The 19,270-nt window shown below is 26.1% G+C and overlaps 7 protein-coding genes across 8 annotated transcripts; 4 read left to right on the forward strand and 3 right to left on the reverse strand.

Moving 5' to 3' along the window:
- Window positions 1–1,860: 1,860 nt before the first annotated feature.
- On the reverse strand, window positions 1,861–3,612 carry LOC122849465 (F-box protein At1g47056-like). Its single transcript, XM_044148166.1, has 4 exons — window positions 3,601–3,612; window positions 3,137–3,260; window positions 2,583–3,061; window positions 1,861–2,475 (listed from the first exon to the last, which is right to left on the reverse strand). Exons 1-4 carry the CDS (start codon window positions 3,610–3,612, stop codon window positions 1,861–1,863), a joined length of 1,230 nt encoding a protein of 409 aa, XP_044004101.1.
- Window positions 3,613–6,293: 2,681 nt separating this feature from the next.
- On the forward strand, window positions 6,294–8,683 carry LOC122848976 (27 kDa hemolymph protein-like). Of its 2 annotated transcripts, none has more exons than XM_044147475.1 (6): window positions 6,294–6,392; window positions 6,509–6,808; window positions 6,888–6,984; window positions 7,451–7,912; window positions 7,983–8,148; window positions 8,226–8,611. In XM_044147475.1, the coding sequence occupies exons 3-6, from the start codon at window positions 6,948–6,950 to the stop codon at window positions 8,461–8,463; spliced, it is 903 nt and encodes a 300-aa protein (XP_044003410.1). In that variant the 5' UTR covers window positions 6,294–6,392; window positions 6,509–6,808; window positions 6,888–6,947; the 3' UTR covers window positions 8,464–8,611. The 2 variants fall into 2 exon arrangements, with proteins under 2 accessions (XP_044003410.1, XP_044003409.1); XM_044147474.1 differs by having other exon boundaries at window positions 6,297–6,392; window positions 6,885–6,984; window positions 8,226–8,683.
- Window positions 8,684–9,076: 393 nt separating this feature from the next.
- LOC122848971 (solute carrier family 35 member E2A-like) lies at window positions 9,077–10,498 on the forward strand. Its single transcript, XM_044147468.1, has 5 exons — window positions 9,077–9,388; window positions 9,455–9,706; window positions 9,775–9,961; window positions 10,032–10,235; window positions 10,306–10,498. Exons 1-5 carry the CDS (start codon window positions 9,118–9,120, stop codon window positions 10,496–10,498), a joined length of 1,107 nt encoding a protein of 368 aa, XP_044003403.1. The 5' UTR covers window positions 9,077–9,117.
- Window positions 10,499–10,848: 350 nt separating this feature from the next.
- Window positions 10,849–12,937, reverse strand: LOC122848970 (cystathionine gamma-lyase). The gene is made up of 7 exons (XM_044147467.1): window positions 12,632–12,937; window positions 12,255–12,542; window positions 12,016–12,150; window positions 11,759–11,894; window positions 11,513–11,665; window positions 11,263–11,428; window positions 10,849–11,184 (listed from the first exon to the last, which is right to left on the reverse strand). The coding sequence occupies exons 1-7, from the start codon at window positions 12,770–12,772 to the stop codon at window positions 11,037–11,039; spliced, it is 1,167 nt and encodes a 388-aa protein (XP_044003402.1). The 5' UTR covers window positions 12,773–12,937; the 3' UTR covers window positions 10,849–11,036.
- A 170-nt stretch (window positions 12,938–13,107) lies between these two features.
- LOC122848987 (ATP synthase subunit e, mitochondrial) lies at window positions 13,108–13,885 on the forward strand. Its single transcript, XM_044147489.1, has 3 exons — window positions 13,108–13,261; window positions 13,606–13,762; window positions 13,844–13,885. Exons 1-3 carry the CDS (start codon window positions 13,208–13,210, stop codon window positions 13,876–13,878), a joined length of 246 nt encoding a protein of 81 aa, XP_044003424.1. The 5' UTR covers window positions 13,108–13,207; the 3' UTR covers window positions 13,879–13,885.
- Window positions 13,886–14,058: 173 nt separating this feature from the next.
- On the reverse strand, window positions 14,059–15,531 carry LOC122848979 (dihydropteridine reductase). The gene is made up of 5 exons (XM_044147480.1): window positions 15,410–15,531; window positions 14,904–14,987; window positions 14,594–14,840; window positions 14,335–14,527; window positions 14,059–14,272 (listed from the first exon to the last, which is right to left on the reverse strand). Exons 1-5 carry the CDS (start codon window positions 15,497–15,499, stop codon window positions 14,173–14,175), a joined length of 714 nt encoding a protein of 237 aa, XP_044003415.1. The 5' UTR covers window positions 15,500–15,531; the 3' UTR covers window positions 14,059–14,172.
- Window positions 15,532–15,723: 192 nt separating this feature from the next.
- LOC122848950 (exocyst complex component 4) lies at window positions 15,724–18,918 on the forward strand. Its single transcript, XM_044147435.1, has 3 exons — window positions 15,724–15,840; window positions 15,930–16,091; window positions 16,170–18,918. The coding sequence occupies exons 1-3, from the start codon at window positions 15,784–15,786 to the stop codon at window positions 18,759–18,761; spliced, it is 2,811 nt and encodes a 936-aa protein (XP_044003370.1). The 5' UTR covers window positions 15,724–15,783; the 3' UTR covers window positions 18,762–18,918.
- Window positions 18,919–19,270: the final 352 nt, after the last annotated feature.

Below are 19,270 nucleotides of genomic sequence, written 5' to 3' on the forward strand. Positions count from 1 at the left end.
ACAATTTAACACAATTTTAAAATAAACTTTTTCACTTTAAAATTCGATAACCTTGAAAAATATGTAACAAAAAAACTTATATGTTTATACCCCAACAATTTAAATAATTTGAGCAAAATAAAACTTAAGTTTATGCTAATTGAGATAAATATCACTTTTGTATCAAGTGACATAAAATTATTTGAGTGTGAATAATTTACACTTACTCAAATATTTTAAATTCAGATGTCGATTAAGAATAAATGTATAATGCTCAAATTAATAATGACAAATAAAATCTCTTGAATATTTAATTAGAATAAATTTTATAGTATCAATTTATTCTTTTATCATCACCTTGTAAAAATTTTTCTCCGTTTTTCTCCGTTATTTTTCCGTTTTTCACCGCATTTTACTGTTGACCTAGAATTTCGAAGAAAATTCGGAAAGGAGTGAAAAATTATTTATTCTAATCACATCAAATTTTTACGATTTCCTCCGATTTTTCCGGAAAAAAAAAGAAAATAAAAAAAATATCCGAGAAATGATTTTTGCCTGCAGGGTATGAATTCTAATTTAAAAATGAAAAAAAATTATAGATAAATATTAATAATTTTTCTAAATGAATAAATATTATAACTGCATAAAAATCATGACTATGAAAATATTCATATTCATTTGACGAATTTATAATATATTTTTTTTTTTCAATACTGTTTAGATGATCTCTATGGAGTCACCAAAGTACTCTGTCACGTGATACTAAATTGAATAAGTATTTTAATTTTATTTCCAATTATCCCAAATACCATCAAAATCAGTAAATTTTAAATGAAAAAAAATCTAATTGCATTGCATTGAAAGATCAATGCAGTGAAACCAACCCTCTTGAAAATTATATCCCACTTTTAAAATAAAAAAAATAAAAAAAACAAAGACTAATACGACTAAGCCAAGTTCAACACTATTTTTTTCATTTCAAAATCGAAACAAATTGAATTTTTAAAATAACTCGAAATCAATAATAAAATAAAATCACATATTTTTACGCTCACCCTGGTAGAAATATTTCTCCGACTTTTCTCCAACTTTTTTTCAACTTTTCTCCGCCATTTCTCCACTTTTTTACGAAAATGACCCATGGTTGGAGAAATGGCGGACAAATTTCTCTAACCTTTCTCCAACCAAAAATTTACTCCAACTTTTTTCCAACTTTTCTCCAACCATGGGTCATTTTCGTAAAAAGTTGGAAAAAAAGCGGAAAAAGTTGGAGAAATATTAATACCAGGGCAGGGATAAAATTTTTGGTTGGTATATGATACGTCTTGTTCTCTCTTAACTATTAGTTGAATTTTTTTAATCACCATTTCCTAGTCTGCAACTATAATATTGTCAACGAAGAAACCGGCCCTGAGTTTATCAACACTGATCAAGACCTAGCAAGCCAAGTTTATTTACATAAATATTTATAACAAATTATATTAGGAATTTTTATTACACATAGTAAAACGTTACAATAAATAACTGTATCGCACGATAGAAAATGATCAAACCTACTTGTTTTCTTATTTTTATTATTGATGAATAATTTATATGTAGGTATTAAAATTAGAGACTATCTTTTTTATTTAAAGCTTCTTTTTTAAAAATTAAAATAAATTTAGTACTTGTCAACAACTTTTTTATTGTTTATTTATTTATTTTTTAAATTAAATTACATGTAGTACGATATTGTACTTTAATTGAATACAGTATTATTATGAATTTGTTTTTTTTTTTTAATCTATGATTTTTACAATTATTACTTAATGTACTTTCATGTTATATTTCGAAATTGAAAATTAATCAGGTATTTTATTAATCTAGCGTTATACACTGTTCTTAGCAATATTGCTTAATTGTTAAATATGGTGATTTAGATTTTCTTTTATCAAACTTAAATGAAACATCTAAAGTCAAATTTCGTTTTCGATTATTTGATATCTCTGCTGCTTTTTCGATAAATTCAACAGTTACACTTGTGTTCAGAACAGAAAGCGCCTCTATCTTTGGTGAATTTTCAAGAATTTTCGTAGCTAAATCATCAGTAATTTTATTGTTGTTTGGAAATCTTGCCAACTCCAGGTTTTTAAGCAAACTTATTGATGAAGAATCAATAACGTTATTACAGCCAGTGAAAGCAAGAACTGTTAAATTTATCTTTGAAATTGTTACAATACCAACATTAGTTATATTATCCCAACACATGCCCAACACTTTTAACTGCTTCACGTTATTGGCAATAGTATACAAACCATCATCTGTAACTTTAGATTCAGCCAAATTCAATTTCTTGGTATTTCGGCACTGAATTATCTCAATCGTCTCAACTAAGCGCAAGTAATCGTCATGAACAGCAAACACGGACATCTCATGATACAGATATTGTTGAAGATCTTGGGTAGGTATTATACCACTAATTTCAACTCTTTTCAGGGCCTTCAATTCACGAATCACCTGCAAACGCAATTATTCAGTAACTTACTTTTTTCAGTAAAAAATAAAAAGAATATTTTTGATTTTTTTTTTTTTTTTTTGTTATGTAGATATAAATTTTAACTTACACAAATTGTTTCTTCTGAAAATTTACAGTGGTCACGCTTTTCTTTGGTCCAATTTAACAGAATCAGATCAGTCAATGTATCAGCAACGTTTCTTAATGAATAGATTAAATTAAGAGGTATAAATTTATCATTAAAATTTTCAAATATAATTGCTAATACTTTAAGCTTACATATACGTGAAAATGCATCATATAATATCTCATGGTCAATGTAGGTGAATCTCAATCGAAGCTCCACAAGATTTGGACAATATTCATTAATAACTGGCACTATGTTACAATGATCATAAGCTGTCAAGTCTAATTTTGCTAAAAAACGACCACATTTATAAAGCAGTGATTTTAAAAAACTTAATTGTCTCTTGAGTGTTGGATATTTCTTCAAACAAGTTGGATACTCATCATTTTCCCAGTGAGTTAGTTCAAGTTTTTTGACATTACTCCAAGAATAATCAAGGGCTCTTTTCCATTTTTGACATACTAAAAAATATAAATATATTAATTATTATAAGTAATTTTTTTAATTAAATAATTGATATTTTAATTATTGCGTACCTAATGCAATTTTCGGTCTTTCACATGCTGGCACATACATGAATATTGCACTCAGACAATCATCATTAACAGAGTCAATTATTGTATTTTTGGTGTATGAATGATAATGATGCTGATCGTATACCTAAAAAAAAAATGATTATTTAATTAAATTTAACCTTAAAGTTGAATGTAAATACCCGGGAAAAAATTAGACGATCGCCAACGATCGCTGAAGATGTCATATTTCTCCACATCTTTGTCGATCGCCGTCGATCGCTGTCGATCAAAGTCGAACGCTGTCGATCGTTATCGATATACAACAAATATTACAGAAAAATAGACAAATTATAATAACGCAATCTTGAATTTTTTGTTAATTTTGTTGTAACTACTTATTTTTTAATTAATTGTTAAAGTCGACTACTTTTTTAGAAGTTAAACATATAGGGTCTTACGGAGAGCCAAGTTTAGTTTTCCATTACCTGGTTAGCCATTTTGAGAAAAACAATTACAGATTTACCAAAAACTAGAGATTTATAAAAGAAAAAAAAAGGAAATTTTTGATATAAAAATCAATAGGGCTTTGAGACCTTTTTATTTTACAATAAATAAATAAATAATTTCGTTACACGTGCCCACTCAGAGAGTGCAATGTGCTCTCAACGAATTTGGAGGGGCAAGCACGAGCCTTGGCGAGTGTTTCCCCTCCAAATGAGTTGTGAGCGGGCTCTCTGATTGGGCACATGTAACGAACCATATTTTATAAAGTTATTAAGGAAAATAATGTGTGAATTTCCAAAAAGCGCACTACCCCTCTTACGCTTTGGAAATTCACACATTATTCCCACTGCCCTTGTAACATAAAATAAATTTTTGTCTTTGTCTAAATACTTGAGTGGAAGTGAGAAACAAGATTTTCTCCTTCTTTTTTATTTCTTTCGCACTCATAGAAATATTATGTTTCTAAACGCCATCCGAAAGAGGTCTCTAGATATGCGCGGGTAACACCTTAAGGCCGTAGAACCATGTTTGTCTATTTTTCTGTAAATTGTTGTACATCGATAGAGATCGATAGCGATCGACAAAGATGTGGACAAATATCTTCAAAGATCGCTGGCGATCGTCTAATTTTTTCCCGGGTATAAAATTTCCAACTTGTATACGATTTTTGAAATATCAATGATCATTTTCTACAGCAGATTTTGGAAGATATTCAATTATTAAAATCAAAATTTTCTATCATTAGCGGCTCTATCATACTACCCTTAAGGTTGAATGTAAGTCCCATAATCGGACGACTTTTTTGTGCTAAAAGGACACGCTCTGACCCATGCTTTTATAAAATAAATATAGGTGCCCTCTATGCTCAAAATCTGTGTCCTTTACTATCACATGTGTGCACGTGATCACGAACATACACACAAATACGACTACAGTAATAACGTATAAAATAAATTTCGGAGTTAATTATAATTATTTGCGATTGAATATCTTCTAAAAAAACGGTCGAAAAATATTTAAAAATTTTAGCGAATGGAAAAAAAATCGAGTAGAGGAAAGTTGTATTTACGTTCAACCTTAACAACACTAGTTTGATATAATTATAATCGTAATCTACAAGCATGGTTTTTACTACTATACTTTCAACTAACCTCATCTTTGCTTTCGTTAAAGTCACCCCTGGTAGAAATAATCTCTCCGGATTTTCACCGGATTTTCTCCGGATTTCTCCGCATGGTCTCTGGTTTTCTACGGATTTTTTCCGGATCTCTCCAGATTTTCTCCGGATTTTCTCCCGACTTTCTCCGGATTTCTCCGGACTTTCTACGTAATTGAGACTTCCGGAGATATTATTCCGAATTTTTTTCGGGTTTTCTCCGGATTTTCTCCGGATTTTTTCAGAAAAAAATTATTTTTTATTTTTCGTATGTAAACTCTTATTTCTACTTTTTCTTATTAATGTTTCCATTTTTTTGTGTTTGTTTTTTTAAGTCAAAATTCCGGAGATATTATAGAAATAGTCTGGAGATTACTCCGTAAATATCTCCGGAAGTCTCAATTACGTAGAAAATCCGGAGAAATCCGGATTAAGTCCGGAAAAATCCGGAGAAATCTGGAAATATCCGGAGAAATCCGGAGAAAATCTGGAGAGATTATTTCTACCAGGGACGTGTTAAAATTTCACTTTTATACTTAAAAGTGTTTTTCAATTGTAATAATTTACGTTTTGTTTGAAATTCTCCCATATTTGATGAAATTAAAACAAAATATTAACTATAATCAATTAACTTTAGTTTTTTATCACAATAGTTAATAAACTATATCAAAAATTTTTATTGATTACTTTTTAATTGAAAAATGTGGTTCAATTTCAAAAATGATTGCACACAGTAGATCCAGTAGATGTTTGAACGGACAAATTATAAACATAAGAATGAGATATTGTGTTCGATATGTTCGTTTACTTTCGGAGTGAAGTGAAAAATTATTTATTCTAATTATATCAGACTTTTTCCAATTTCCTCCGATTTATTCCGGTAAAAAAAAAAAATAAAAAAAATATCGGAGAAATGATTTTCGTCTGCAGGGTATAAAGGTGTTTTTGGCAGACAAGTTGCCTAACAAAATGCAACAAAACCAAGGTCAAGAAACGACATCAAAATAATAATAATTTTTTAATATTAAATTAAATTGATAATTGACTAAAAAAATTTATCATTTGATTGTAATTAACTGGATAAATTCATTATAATCATATAAGTAAATTAAAAATTACGTAAATATTTATTTTTCATTTTTCAAAGTGTATTGTACTCTTGGTGATTATAGATCACAAAAATTAACTATTGAACACAACTTGTATTATAGAAAAAATTAGAAAAAGCAATGAAGGAGACAGAAAAAAAAAATTTTTAAATAAATTTCTTTTTGAAAGTTATTTCAAGAAAGAATCAACACAGTGGGGTTCAATACAACCCTGACAAATAAGTGTGACAGAGAAATATCTAGTCAAGCTTAAAAAATAGAGTATGCATGAAGGCATAAAAATAAAATAGACAATCAAAACAACAAATTCTGTTCTTCACGGAATTAGAGATGTCTCGGGATACCTCCTAAATATTCACGAAAAAAACTGTTAATTTCTATCGAAATCCAAAAGAGAAAAAGCAGAGACGGCAGAGACTTTTCGTCTACATGCAATGCTCTGCAATTAATTCGATCATTCACAGATTTTCTACCGATCACATCAACTTTCTTACAAGATTAAATTCAAGTAGGTTATCATCATTATTGACAAGACAATTTTATTTAAATAGAGTGTTGTTTTTATTACTAAATTAAATTTATTATTCCTCCAATCATTTATTAAAATATTTCGATATTTTCTAGAAGCAAGATATTCAAGTAGAAACACACTCACACTGTGACAGTGTCTTATAATCATTTATATACAAGGCCTTCCTCCTCCAAGAGTGGGAGATTAAAATGATAATAATAATCACTAAATTTATATGTACAGTAATACACTTGTAGATGGTCAACCAAGTGATCCAGTATTTCTGTCATTCATTTTTCTCTCTAACTGTGCTAGTGAAACAATAATCACATGAACATTATTTTACAAGTTGAACTCTGTTTCCTTCTTTGTTACACAAAACAAATAAAAAAAACCAACAACAATCATTAACAGTGAGTACAATAAAAATTCACAAATTAACTCAAATTATTTTTAAATATTTAATTCAAAATATTGTTTATATTTTAGTAGCCATCATCAGGTGTTAAACATTGTCATTAAATTATAATAACATAGTCTATCATTGACAAGATGATTCGTGCAACTTTGATCATCGTTATCAGCCTTGGTAAGTCCAAAGTATATCTTTTTATAAATCAACAAAAAAAAAACTACAATCTAGCATAATTTACATATTTTTTTTGTTAATAAATGGCAAAAAATAAAAGACATTTATTTATAAGCTAAAAACAGGAAATAGTGAATAAAATATTGCCTGATTTTTGTGTTCTTTTTTGTTTTTATTATTGAACAATAAATACTATAATAAATGTATTATCATTATTTATTATATTAACTAAATTAAAATATAAATAATACATGATAATAATTTAATCAAGAATTTTTTTTTATACCCACACATAAAATAATTGCACTGGTTGGTTGCAGTAAGATTACTTTGCTGAATCCAAAGGTCAATGATTAAATATTAAAATGTTTTACAATTGAATAATTGTGATTGACAATAATATTGTATTGAATTTAATTAAATTATAATCATTTAAAATTATATTTAACTATTTATTTATTAACAGGTGCATTGGCATTCATCAATGGACAAGAAGAAGTAAAGTCATCAGGAATTCCTAATTTAGCTGATATTGCAAAAATGCAAGGTTTAAATATATCTGATATTGAAAAAGGTACTGAAGATGCTAAAACTATATTAAGAAAAAAATGTGAAAAAAATGGGGGTCCAGATGCATTTGATAATGCTTATAATGCAAAAGATAACATAACAACATGTATGGAAAATTTAATAAATATAAAAACTCTTCAAGAAGAAATACGCGTTGCTGGACCAACTGGTGATGTTGATCTTGTATTTAAAAAATATTGTGATAAAAAACCACAATTTTTAAGATGTATTACAAATTTTATGGATAAATTATCACCATGTCTTGAACAAAGTGAAAAAGATAATTATCAAACAGTTAATACAGCTATGGATTCATTGTTTGATTTTGTATGTCACAAAGAAGGAGAAAGAATTGCATGTAAATAAAATTAATTATTATTAATTAATTAATAATTTAATCATGTTTAATAATTAATAAATTTTTTTAGTATTTATTTCGGTTGGAGGACCAGAATGTGTTATGGAAAAAGCTCCAAAAATTCAAGATTGTTTAAATACAACATATGGAAGTAATATTACATTACCAACTTCTGGATTTGATTTAACAAGTTTTAATAGTTTACCAGCATTATCATTTGGTCTTAAAGAGTGCGAGTATGTATCATTTAATATTATAAAATTAATTACTTCTAGCTTTGATAACTCTTTTAATTCATGTTTTTTTTTTTAAGACACTTGCAAAATTTAAAGACATGTAGTGTTAAAAGTTTGGAAGAATGCAAAGATACAACACCAGGAAATATGGCAGATGCTTTATTTAAATTTCTTGATCGTGCAACACCTTGTCAAAATGTTAGAAAAGAAAAATTACTTAATGCTCAAGCACAATCAGCACCAATGTCTCTTGCTTCATCACTTGACTTTATGACTTTCTTAATTATTCCAGCTTTTTTATTGGGATTTATGTAAATAATTTTATATAAATTTTATACATTAATTATATTTTATTAAATATATATTAATATTTTGTTTATAATAATGTACTATCAAAATAATATTGTGATGGAAATATATAACTTTATTTTGCATTTTTTGTAAAATAGTAAAAAAAAAAAAATTTCTACGCTTATTTTTTGTATTTTTTATTACTTTATTTGTATTAATAAAATCATACATGGTAAGTTTAAATATTAATGATGATAATAAAAATATTTATCATACATTTTTTTATATAGGTCACAAAATGATAATATTATTTTTATCATCAAACTTTATCTGACTTTAGCTGTGTTGGCTGAAACATAACCTCAACATAAAATTTCGTAGAAATTAGAATAGTCAAAACGTCATTATTATTTAAACATATTACATATCAATTTGTACACATTAAAATATTATTACAATAAATATATAATTATTATTAATATAAAAAGTAAATAAATAAACAAATTATTCGAAAAAATAAAATGTAATAATGGTGTCAATTAAAAAAAGAAAACACAACAAAAATTTCGACATGTTTCTATAAACATCTAATACATGTAACTGTCATTTAAAATGTCATTTATAAATTAAATTTTTAAGTAATAATTATTGTCAATTAATTAATTAAACAAATGCATCATGATTGGTGGAAAAACAGTACGTGCAAATTACGTACACATAAATGATCCGTCAGCATCATCATACTTGTATGAAAATCATGATAAAAATCATCAATTAGATATAAAACAAAATCAGGATACACAAGTGTTACTTGTTAATGAATCAAAAGATGGATTATTACATCCACGAGCACTTTTATTTTTGGCTTTATGGTATATTTTTAGTGGATGTACACTTTTTTTAAATAAATATATTCTATCATATATGAATGGTGATCCAACAATTTTAGGTATTAATAAATATTATATTAATTAAATAAATAACATAATTAATATTAATTTAATAATAATTACAGGAGCTTTTCAAATGTTGGCAACAGCAGTATGTGGATTTATACAAATGTATTATCCATGTGGAATGTACAAATCAACATCAAGACTAGTCAGACCACCTGGTTTTTATAAACATATGATATTAGTTGGATGTACAAGATTTACAACAGTTGTACTTGGTTTAATTGCATTAAATTATGTTGCTGTTAGTTTTACAGAAACAATTAAAAGTAGTGCACCATTATTTACTGTTGTCATTAGTAGATATCTTTTAGGTAAAAATCAATTAATTTATCTATTAAATAAATGGCTTTATAAATAATAGAATGATTTTTTTTTTAAGGTGAAAAAACTGGTTTATATGTTAATTTATCATTAATTCCTGTAATGGGAGGTTTAGCATTGTGTTCAGTTAATGAAATTAGTTTCGATTTACGTGGTTTTATTGCTGCAATGGCAACAAATTTAACTGAATGTTTACAAAATGTTTATTCAAAAATGCTTATAAGTGGTGATAAATTTAAATATACGTAAGTTAATAGATGAAAAATATAAATAAATAAATTAAGAGTTAATTGAATTATTCAATTTAATTTATAGACCAGCTGAATTACAATTTTATACAAGTCTTTCATCGATATTTGTACAAATACCAGTGTCATTGATATTTGTTGATTTATCAGCACTTCAACATTCCCTAAGTATTCCAGTATTATCAGCATTTATTTTAAATGGTATATTCTTCCATTTTCAAAGTATAACAGCATATGTACTTATGGATTATATTAGTCCAGTAACACACAGGTAATTTTCGACAATAATATAAATCAAAAGAATTAATAATTTAATATTTATTTATTTATTTTTTCTTTAGTGTTGCAAATACTGCTAAACGAGCATTTTTAATTTGGCTATCAGTTATATTATTTGATAATCCAATAACTGGATTATCAGCACTTGGAACATGTACAGTTATTGCTGGTGTACTTTTATATAATCGTGCTCAAGAATATGATAGAAATAAAATGATGAAAATGAAATTTAATTCGAAAATTAATATACAATAAGTAATTTATTTAATTAGTTGAATTTTTTAATTTTTAAACAAGTTTATTGGATTTTATTCATTGAACTTGTGCCAATTAAATAAATATATTTTATAAAATTTGATTTGTAATTAATTTTGATAAATTATACAATAATTATTCTGTTATTTTTTGCATAATATTTCGATTTTTAAGTTGTTCATTTTTTTATTAGAAAAATAATGATTTATGTAATTTTTATTTGACCTGATAGCTTTGATGTATCAATGAATCAATTATTTGTATAAATAAATTTGATAAATCAATTTTCGAAGATAAAAATTGTTTATAAATTATTTTTGATAATACACCAAAAAGTTTTCTTTATGTATAAATGTATTTATTTGACAAAAAGAGTCTCTTTTTCTTATAATAATATAACATTGGTAATTTCTGTATGTGAAGAAGCAAAAAAAAAAAAATTAAATGCTCATGAAAAAACATGGAGTGTGTGTGTGTGACTTTGTAATTGGACAATTATTTCTCTTTTTTCTTTTTAAATTTAATTAAATTTGCATAATTATAATTGAGCAGCCTTTAAAGCTTGCTCTAAATCAGCAAGTAAATCTTTTTCAGTTTCTAGTCCAACAGACAAACGAATTAATTGATCATTAATTCCCAAAGAATTTCTAACTTCCTCAGTTAGTGATGCATGAGTCATAACAGATCTAGGAAAAATAGAAAAAAAACGAAATAAGTCATAGTCATGCTTACATCATTAAATAATTGTTTTGTTGATTACATACGGAAGTTCAGCAAGTGATTCGAAGCCTCCTAGTGATTCAGCTAATATAAATACTTTTAATGATTTTAAAAATTTATGCGAATCACCTTTAACATAAAATGTTACCATTCCACTGTGGCCAGACTGTTGTTTCATCGCAATTTCATATTGTGGATGTGAAGGAAGAACTAGAAAAGAAAAACAATTAAATAATTTATAAAATAAATCAACAAAAAACAGGATCAAAAGCAAATAAATAAATAACATCTTACGTGGATGAAAAACTTTTTCAACATGTTGATGTGATTCTAAAAATTTTGCAACTGCTAATCCATTTTTCATGTGTTGTTGCATTCGCAATTCTAATGTTTTCAAACTTCTATTAACCAAATAACAATCAAATGGAGATGGAACAATACCAAGTGCTAAAATTAATCAAAAAAAAATCATCATCAATTGATTAATAAATTAATTATTAAAACAAACAAATTTGCATTATGTTGAAATTAATTATCTACCATTTTGGATAAAACGAAGTCGTTGTTCAAGTTCATCACTTCTTGTGATAACTGCACCCATTATCACATCAGAATGGCCATTCATATATTTGCTCACTGAATAAACAACCAAATCAGCTCCCAATTCAAGTGGTCTCTGTAAAAATATCAAGTTGATTTATCATTGTTATTAATTAAAAAAAAATTATCTTAAAAAAGATAAGAGAAAATACAAAGTAATAATAATAAAAATACTGATTAAAAAAATAAATACTTACTTGAAAGTAACAAGTTAAAAAGCTGTTATCAACAACGATAATAATATCTGATCGAATTGCTTTAACAGCTTGAACAACAGCTTTAATATCAACCAGTTTAAGCAATGGATTTGTTGGTGTTTCCAACCAGACCATCTAAAAAAATTTATTTTCTTTTTTATAACAAGTTTATCAAGTTACAACCACAATGCAAGATCAACTTTCTCATGAAATTTGATACTTAAAATCAAGCAAATTACCTTGGTACTTGATTGAATAGCATTGACAACATTTTTGACACTTGTTGCATCAGCAAATGTCACACTGATATTATTTTTTGACATACAATTTCTAAAATAACGATTAGTACCACCATAAACATCATCACAACATACTAAATGATCACCAGCTTCTAAAAGTGCTGCAATTCCAGTTGTTGCACCAAGACCAGATGCAAATACTAATCCATATTTTCCATTTTCAAGTGATGCCATACATGTTTCTAATACATTTCTTGTTGGATTACCACTTCTACCATACTCAAAACCCTGTAAATCAATCAAATTAACAACAATTATTTAAACAGTAGTTTTTTTTAATTGACTAATTATATATTTAAAAAAAAAGTTGAACTAACCCGGTGTTGAGCTGGACCATCTTGACGAAAAGTTGATGACATCACTAAAGGTGGAATAACTGATCGATGGCTCCATTGTTCTGGATCTTGTCCAACATGTATTGCTCTTGTTGCAAAACCTTCTTCTATATTAGCCGGCATTTTAAATAATTTTTAATATCAAGCTTTGATATTATCTATCTCAATTATAATACTGTCTTGAGTCTTCTTGGAACTGAGCAGTCAGCAGTGGTCAGCAGATTGTTGTGTGTACTGTTGTGATGATTGCAACCAATTGCAACTTTGCAAATTGCAACGTGTCTTTTAATAGTTGAATTTTTGTATAAAAAACAATAAAAAAAAAATAAAAACATTCGCGAAATATATTCCCTAAATAAAATGGGGGGGTCTAGTAACTTTGACTGTCATTGACATGCAGTGACATCTTTGAATGGGAACAATGGCTCAGTCATCTTCATCATCATCATCTTCATCTTGAAATCACACACCCATTGGGCAAATGGAAAAGTCAGTAAATGAGTAAATTTTATCAAGTGTGTTAAACATTGCTGATTATTAAAATAAAAAATCAACGAAATGTCGACTGCAGAATTAAACCCAAGACCCCTTCGGGTATCACCATTAATCAAGGTAATTATCATCATCAAATTTTTCATTTTTTTATGAATAAATTATGTTGATTTTTCATCAACAAATTACTCTGATTGTCAAATGTTTTTGTGACGACAATTGACTGTACAGTAGATCACACACTAAAAACCAAATTTATTACATAAGTTTTTTTCCAATTTTTTATTATTATTATAAATAAATGAAAATTCAATAATTATTATTAATTGTTTATCATGCTTTTTTTTTTAAACATGATTTTTTAATTTAAACAAAATCATAATGTTATGATATGAAAGAGAAAATACTCCATTCTTAAAAATCTAACCCTTATTTATTTTAATTATAAATTTATTAATTTTCAGTTTGGAAGATGGTCTTTTTTGACAGCCGGTATTGCTTATGGTCTTTTCCATCAAAATAGATTAAGCAAAAAAGAAGCACTTTGGCGTATAGATGAAAATGAAAAGAAAAAGATTCGTGATGTACAATTAGCTGCAGAAAAGAAAAGAGCTGCAGATGGTAATATAAAATTTATAAAAAAAAATAAATTAATCAATTAATTAATAAATACCAATAATTTGTTTATGATGTTTTTTGCAGAGGAAATGAGGAATCTTGAAGCCATGATGAAATAGATATCATCAAAAATCTAGTATGCTTTCACTGTTAAAAAAAAAAAATATCAAATAAACTTGAATAATAAATAAACTAATAATATCAATGGAAATTAATGGATAAAATTTCTTTTATTTTTCCAAGATATTATTAACATCAAAAAAAAAAAATAAAACGTGTATTTAATTAAAACAACATGATTAGTTTATTAAAGCCCAAAATTGGACACAAATATTTATTCCAATAGACGATACATATATTAAAATTAAAAAATAATAAAAAAAGAAAAAAGACAATTAATTATTTGTCATTGTTTAAGCAGGAATAATTTCTGTTTTGTTGTTTTTAGTAATTAATTGAAGAAGGCTACCATTGACAGGACGTTCTTGTTTTTGTGACCATTTCCATAACAATCTAAAAAAAATCGAAATATTTAATAATAATTGATTAACAATTAATTATTTAATTAAACATACTCTGAAATAAATTCCATTGGTGTCCATGATGTTGTGTCTGCTTTGGCCATCCATTTTCTGTTCATTGGTGTATCAAGTGTAACTGGCAAAATAGCAGTAACAAGTGAATCTTTTGGTAGACCACCATCTTTATTAGCAAGTGATTTTGTTAATTGATGAACAGCTGCTTTTGCCATTCCATAACCAATCATACCTTTATTCAACAATGCAAATATCAAATTTATTTTTGTTAAATGAGCATAAATAATTCATCAATTACCAGGTGTTCCTTCAAGAGCAGCTTGTGCACCAGTTAATGTTAAGAAACCTTCTTCTTTGAGATAATTTGCTGCAATACTTGCTGCAATTGTTGAACTCCATACACTTTGTTTCCACATTAACTCAGTATTATTTATAAAATCTTTGCTGATTGCATTGCCACCAGCCCAACCTCCAGCAACACATATTATTCCATCAATTTTTTCTCCTTTGAGAGCATCTTTTACTTGTTCCAATATATGAATTTCCTTTTAAGCAATCATTAATTATTAATTATTTTAAAATATACATTTTTTAAAATTATTATTTACCTGTTCTTTCCAATTGTGTTCACCATTAACAATTATATTTATATCAGCATTATCATTTTCTTTCATGTCAATACTTCCAACCCACTGTAAATTAAATTTTTATTTTTTAATCATTTGATAAGTAAATTATGTAATTAAATATTTATTTGAATATTTATTTTTGAATATATTTTGATAATAAATAAGATTTCTTAATAATTGCTATTGAGGTCAATAAAGATTAGAAAGGATATTTATGCTCCATTAATTTTCAGTTAGCAACACAACCATTTTGTCTGAAGAAATAATAAATATTAAATGCATTTTTTTATTGTAATCACCTGATAAATATGTAGCTTTAATTTATTATAAACAAAAGCTTCTAATTTGATGAATCAATTGACAATTTCATCAAATAAAAATTAAAGTAATATAAGGATAAGCTGTGACTTATCAAGGGTAATCAACAAGTTGGTCATATTGATTTTTAAATATTATCTTAATTATTGATTTGTAATTTAACTTACCCAATTTTTAGCTTTAAATTGTGATATACAAACTGAGCCAAGTGCTCCTTTGCCTCCATATACAAAAATACGTCCAAGTACATTTGCCATTATACCGGTTAAATTGTAATTATTTTCTGGAGCAATTTGCAATTATTTTCATACAAGAGTCCAAGACCTGAATGACTTGAATGGTCTTGAAAGCAAGTGATCTGCTTGTCAAGCTTAGTTATTAACATATCGAAGCAATCGAAATTCGAAACATTCTGTTGACGATACATCGAACTGATCGAAGCTGAACAAATAGAAACTTTTCAACTGTCATACAAAAAAAAACAAACTTCAACATCAAAAACTCATATAAATTTATATAATAATTAATAAACAAAATCATCATGTCAATTGCACCACCAATGAAACCTCCTAGAGGAATAAAAACTGCAAAAGAAACAGTAAGAAATTATAAAAAAATATTTAATTATTTAAGGTTATGTTTTGATGTATATTTTAATAATATTATATTAATTAAATTTATTTACAGAGTGGTTTATTAATATCTGTCATAAGAACTTTATCAGCAAGTGAAACAAATGAACAACGAGAAATTGAAAAAGCTAAACTTGAAAAAGAGTATAAAAAAAGTGATCAAAGATTGGATGAATTGGTGTCATTGCATTATCAAGATTTGACACAAGTTATGAATGTAAGTTGGTGAAAAAACTAATAATAATAATTAGATTATCTTCTAGTTATTAGTAAATAAAAATTTTAATTGTTTTAGATATTTAGTTATTTGTCAGAACGTGTAACAGTATCGCGAGAAAAAATTCATGCTGTAAAAGAAAATTTAAATGCTTGTAAACAATTGTTAAGTTGTAGACGTGAAGAGCTAATGAAACTTTGGCTTGAAGGAATTGAACATAAACATGTACTCTATTTATTAAATGAAATTGATCGTCTTAAGAATATACCATCACAATTAAATTACTATTTGAATAAGAAGCTATATCTTCATGCAACTCAATTAATTGTATCAGCTCAATCAATTGGCAATGGTAGCCTTGAAGAAGTTGAAGCACTTCGTGAAGTTAAAAATGAACTAGATACTCATAAACAACAGCTACAAAATAAATTATTCAATGAATTAAATAAACATTTATATATCGAAACATCAAATGAAGTATTTCAGCTAAAAAAACAAGGTTCATCTAGAGATTTTCAACGTAGTAATGAAACACGTGGATCAAGAGATAATAAATTAAAACGTTCAGCACTACTTGATGTTAATTACTCATCAAAAGCTTTAAATGACAATGCTATTATGAAGAAAAATTTGACAAATATGATCATTGAAGAAGATGAAAAGTTGATAAATCCAGAAGAAAATTCAGAATATTTTATTTCAATTGTCATTGAGTGTCTTGCTCTGCTAAACAACATACCAGAAACAGTTGAAAAAATAAAAAATCAAATGGAAAATGAGCTATTTAATATAATTGATAAAACAACTGATAAAATATTAAATGAAAAAATAAATAAACATGAAAATACAAAAGAACAAACAATACTTATTGAATTTTTTGATAAAATATTTGATCAATTTCGTCTTATTGCAAATGCTCATAATATTGCTCTAAAATATTTATCAAATACATGTAAAAAATATAATATTAATATAAATTTATATGAAATAATTGATGTATGGAATAAAATACAATTTGTATTACAAAATTTAATAAGTAATTATCTTGATATACAAGATATCATTGATAGACCATATGAAATATCAACAAACTTGGATAATCCAACAATAGATATTAATGGATTTTTTACAAAACGTAAACAACAACGTCAAAAAAATGGTTTATTATTTAAATTTGAATCATCAACACATAGCTATTCAAAAGATCAAAGAAATAACATAAAAGATTATGAAAAAAAATTAATATATGAAGCAAATCCAAAAAATATAACAATTATATTTAGACCAATAATGAAATTTGTCAATGAAATTGAATGTCAAATAAATATAAAATGTACATTAAATACATTTATTAGTGATTATGTTAAAGAAGTATTTTTAGGACGTCATCATGTTATGGTTGCAACAAAAATTGATACAATAACTAAAAGTCCAGATGCATGGAAAACAATAACAACACAAGAAACAATGAAAGAACTTAATTTATCAAGACCACTGCTACAAAGTACAATTAAAGTTGATAATTTAGTTGGTGAATTACGTTTATTAATGATTTATTTACCATTACATTCAGAACATTTTTGTACACTTGCATTAAATATATTACATAATTATCGTGAAACTTGTCATGCTGAATATCGTAAAATAATACAAACAGAAAGTCAAGATAAAAAAATATGTTCAGCAGCATGGTTAAAAGATGATGATATTAGTAGATTTATAAAATCATTACCAAATTGGAATAATATGAAAAATCATACATATGGAAAAAATAATAATAGTAATAAATGGTCAAGACAAGAAACACAAGATGAAGAAAGTCCAGAAGAAATAAGACAACGTAATTTACGTGAAGCTGAAATTTTAGCAAGTACACTTGGTGAAGGTGGAATTAATTCAAATGAAATATTATCTGATGTTGGTAAACTTCGTTGTTTAGCATTACTACAAGAAAGTATTGAATGGTTTTCATTATCAATAATAACATTTACAACTGAATTAAATAATGTTAAATTAAATAGTAATAATGATACATTACCAAATGTATCAGAATCATTGATTGAATCATTAGAACAAGTTGCTATTGAATTTGAAGAATTATCAAATACATGTATATTAGTATTACATCTTGAAGTTAGAGTACAATGTTTTTATTATTTATTACCACGTGGTGAATATAGTCATATTTGTGGTGGTATTAAAGATCCACAAGAAGCTGATCCAAGAGTTGAAGAATTAAGTAAAATATTACAAACAATTGATGAAGCATTACAATGTACAATGCATCCTAAAAAAAGTAAATATATATTTGAAGGTCTTGGTCATTTAATTGCTAAAATATTAATAACATCTGCTCAGTATATTGAAAAAATTGATAAAAGTGGAATACAAAGAATGTGTAGAAATGTATTTACATTACAACAAACATTAACAAATATAACAATGGCTAGAGAATTAGCATTAGATTATGCTAGACAATATTTTGAATTATTTTATAATACACCAGATGATATTTTAAATAATATACTTGAAAATGGACCACAATTTTCAGAGCTTGAATATATTAATGCTTTTCAATTAATTTCAAGAAGTCAACAACAATATTCATCGATAAATAAACATTTAGAAAAACTATCTGAAATTTTAGGTGAAGTTGGTGTTACTGTATAAATTTAAAATATTATTTTTCATTTATTATTATTATATACCGAAGATAAATTAGATAATAATATTTTTTTGATTTTGTTAAGTATTTAAGTTGTACTCAATGTTGACACAATATTTGATGTGAGATATTATTTAAAATTAAACTTGATTAATATATAAATTGAAAATTTTATTTACTTTTTTAAACCATGTTATTTTAATTATTTAAATAGTCTAATCAAATATCGTTTGAATTTTCTCATTTATATATTTGTTTTTCTGAGAAATTTTAACAAACTTTTTAGTTCAAATAATATATATATTTCTGAATAATAATATCAATAATGCTTTCGCTCGAAATAATATATCTAGATTAAAATTTTACGAGAAAAAAAAATAAATAAAAATGATATTTTTATGGATAATACAATGGAGTGGGTTATGCATCAAAGATTACATTCATATATTGATGTTGCTTTTGTTAAAAATTGAATCAACAATATTTTAGATATAATAAAGTTTGAAAATTTTAA

The sequence above is a fragment of the Aphidius gifuensis genome, linkage group LG2 (genome assembly GCF_014905175.1).
Source record: "Aphidius gifuensis isolate YNYX2018 linkage group LG2, ASM1490517v1, whole genome shotgun sequence".
NCBI lineage: Eukaryota > Metazoa > Arthropoda > Insecta > Hymenoptera > Braconidae > Aphidius > Aphidius gifuensis.

What these genes read in the sequence shown, in the direction of transcription:
- LOC122848971 (XM_044147468.1), top strand. Translation starts at nt 9,118, where the DNA reads ATGATTGGTGGAAAAACAGTACGTGCAAATTACGTACACATAAATGAT. An exon ending in GGTGATAAATTTAAATATAC is followed by an intron (nt 9,962 to 10,031) that starts GTAAGTTAATAG and finishes TTTAATTTATAG; the next exon opens with ACCAGCTGAATTACAATTTT. An exon ending in ATTAGTCCAGTAACACACAG is followed by an intron (nt 10,236 to 10,305) that starts GTAATTTTCGAC and finishes TTTTTTCTTTAG; the next exon opens with TGTTGCAAATACTGCTAAAC.
- LOC122848987 (XM_044147489.1), top strand. Translation starts at nt 13,208, where the DNA reads ATGTCGACTGCAGAATTAAACCCAAGACCCCTTCGGGTATCACCATTA. An exon ending in GGGTATCACCATTAATCAAG is followed by an intron (nt 13,262 to 13,605) that starts GTAATTATCATC and finishes ATTAATTTTCAG; the next exon opens with TTTGGAAGATGGTCTTTTTT. An exon ending in AAAGAAAAGAGCTGCAGATG is followed by an intron (nt 13,763 to 13,843) that starts GTAATATAAAAT and finishes TGTTTTTTGCAG; the next exon opens with AGGAAATGAGGAATCTTGAA.
- LOC122848970 (XM_044147467.1), bottom strand. Translation starts at nt 12,772, where the DNA reads ATGCCGGCTAATATAGAAGAAGGTTTTGCAACAAGAGCAATACATGTT. An exon ending in ATGGTCCAGCTCAACACCGG is followed by an intron (nt 12,543 to 12,631) that starts GTTAGTTCAACT and finishes ATTGATTTACAG; the next exon opens with GGTTTTGAGTATGGTAGAAG. An exon ending in ACTTCGTTTTATCCAAAATG is followed by an intron (nt 11,666 to 11,758) that starts GTAGATAATTAA and finishes GATTAATTTTAG; the next exon opens with CACTTGGTATTGTTCCATCT.
- LOC122848976 (XM_044147475.1), top strand. Translation starts at nt 6,948, where the DNA reads ATGATTCGTGCAACTTTGATCATCGTTATCAGCCTTG. An exon ending in GATCATCGTTATCAGCCTTG is followed by an intron (nt 6,985 to 7,450) that starts GTAAGTCCAAAG and finishes ATTTATTAACAG; the next exon opens with GTGCATTGGCATTCATCAAT. An exon ending in AGAAGGAGAAAGAATTGCAT is followed by an intron (nt 7,913 to 7,982) that starts GTAAATAAAATT and finishes AAATTTTTTTAG; the next exon opens with TATTTATTTCGGTTGGAGGA.
- LOC122849465 (XM_044148166.1), bottom strand. An exon ending in AAGACCGAAAATTGCATTAG is followed by an intron (nt 3,062 to 3,136) that starts GTACGCAATAAT and finishes TATATTTTTTAG; the next exon opens with TATGTCAAAAATGGAAAAGA. An exon ending in TTTCAGAAGAAACAATTTGT is followed by an intron (nt 2,476 to 2,582) that starts GTAAGTTAAAAT and finishes TTGCGTTTGCAG; the next exon opens with GTGATTCGTGAATTGAAGGC.
- LOC122848950 (XM_044147435.1), top strand. Translation starts at nt 15,784, where the DNA reads ATGTCAATTGCACCACCAATGAAACCTCCTAGAGGAATAAAAACTGCA. An exon ending in TAAAAACTGCAAAAGAAACA is followed by an intron (nt 15,841 to 15,929) that starts GTAAGAAATTAT and finishes ATTTATTTACAG; the next exon opens with AGTGGTTTATTAATATCTGT. An exon ending in ATTTGACACAAGTTATGAAT is followed by an intron (nt 16,092 to 16,169) that starts GTAAGTTGGTGA and finishes TAATTGTTTTAG; the next exon opens with ATATTTAGTTATTTGTCAGA.
- LOC122848979 (XM_044147480.1), bottom strand. Translation starts at nt 15,499, where the DNA reads ATGGCAAATGTACTTGGACGTATTTTTGTATATGGAGGCAAAGGAGCA. An exon ending in AACACAATTGGAAAGAACAG is followed by an intron (nt 14,841 to 14,903) that starts GTAAATAATAAT and finishes ATTGCTTAAAAG; the next exon opens with GAAATTCATATATTGGAACA. An exon ending in CCAATGGAATTTATTTCAGA is followed by an intron (nt 14,273 to 14,334) that starts GTATGTTTAATT and finishes GATTTTTTTTAG; the next exon opens with ATTGTTATGGAAATGGTCAC.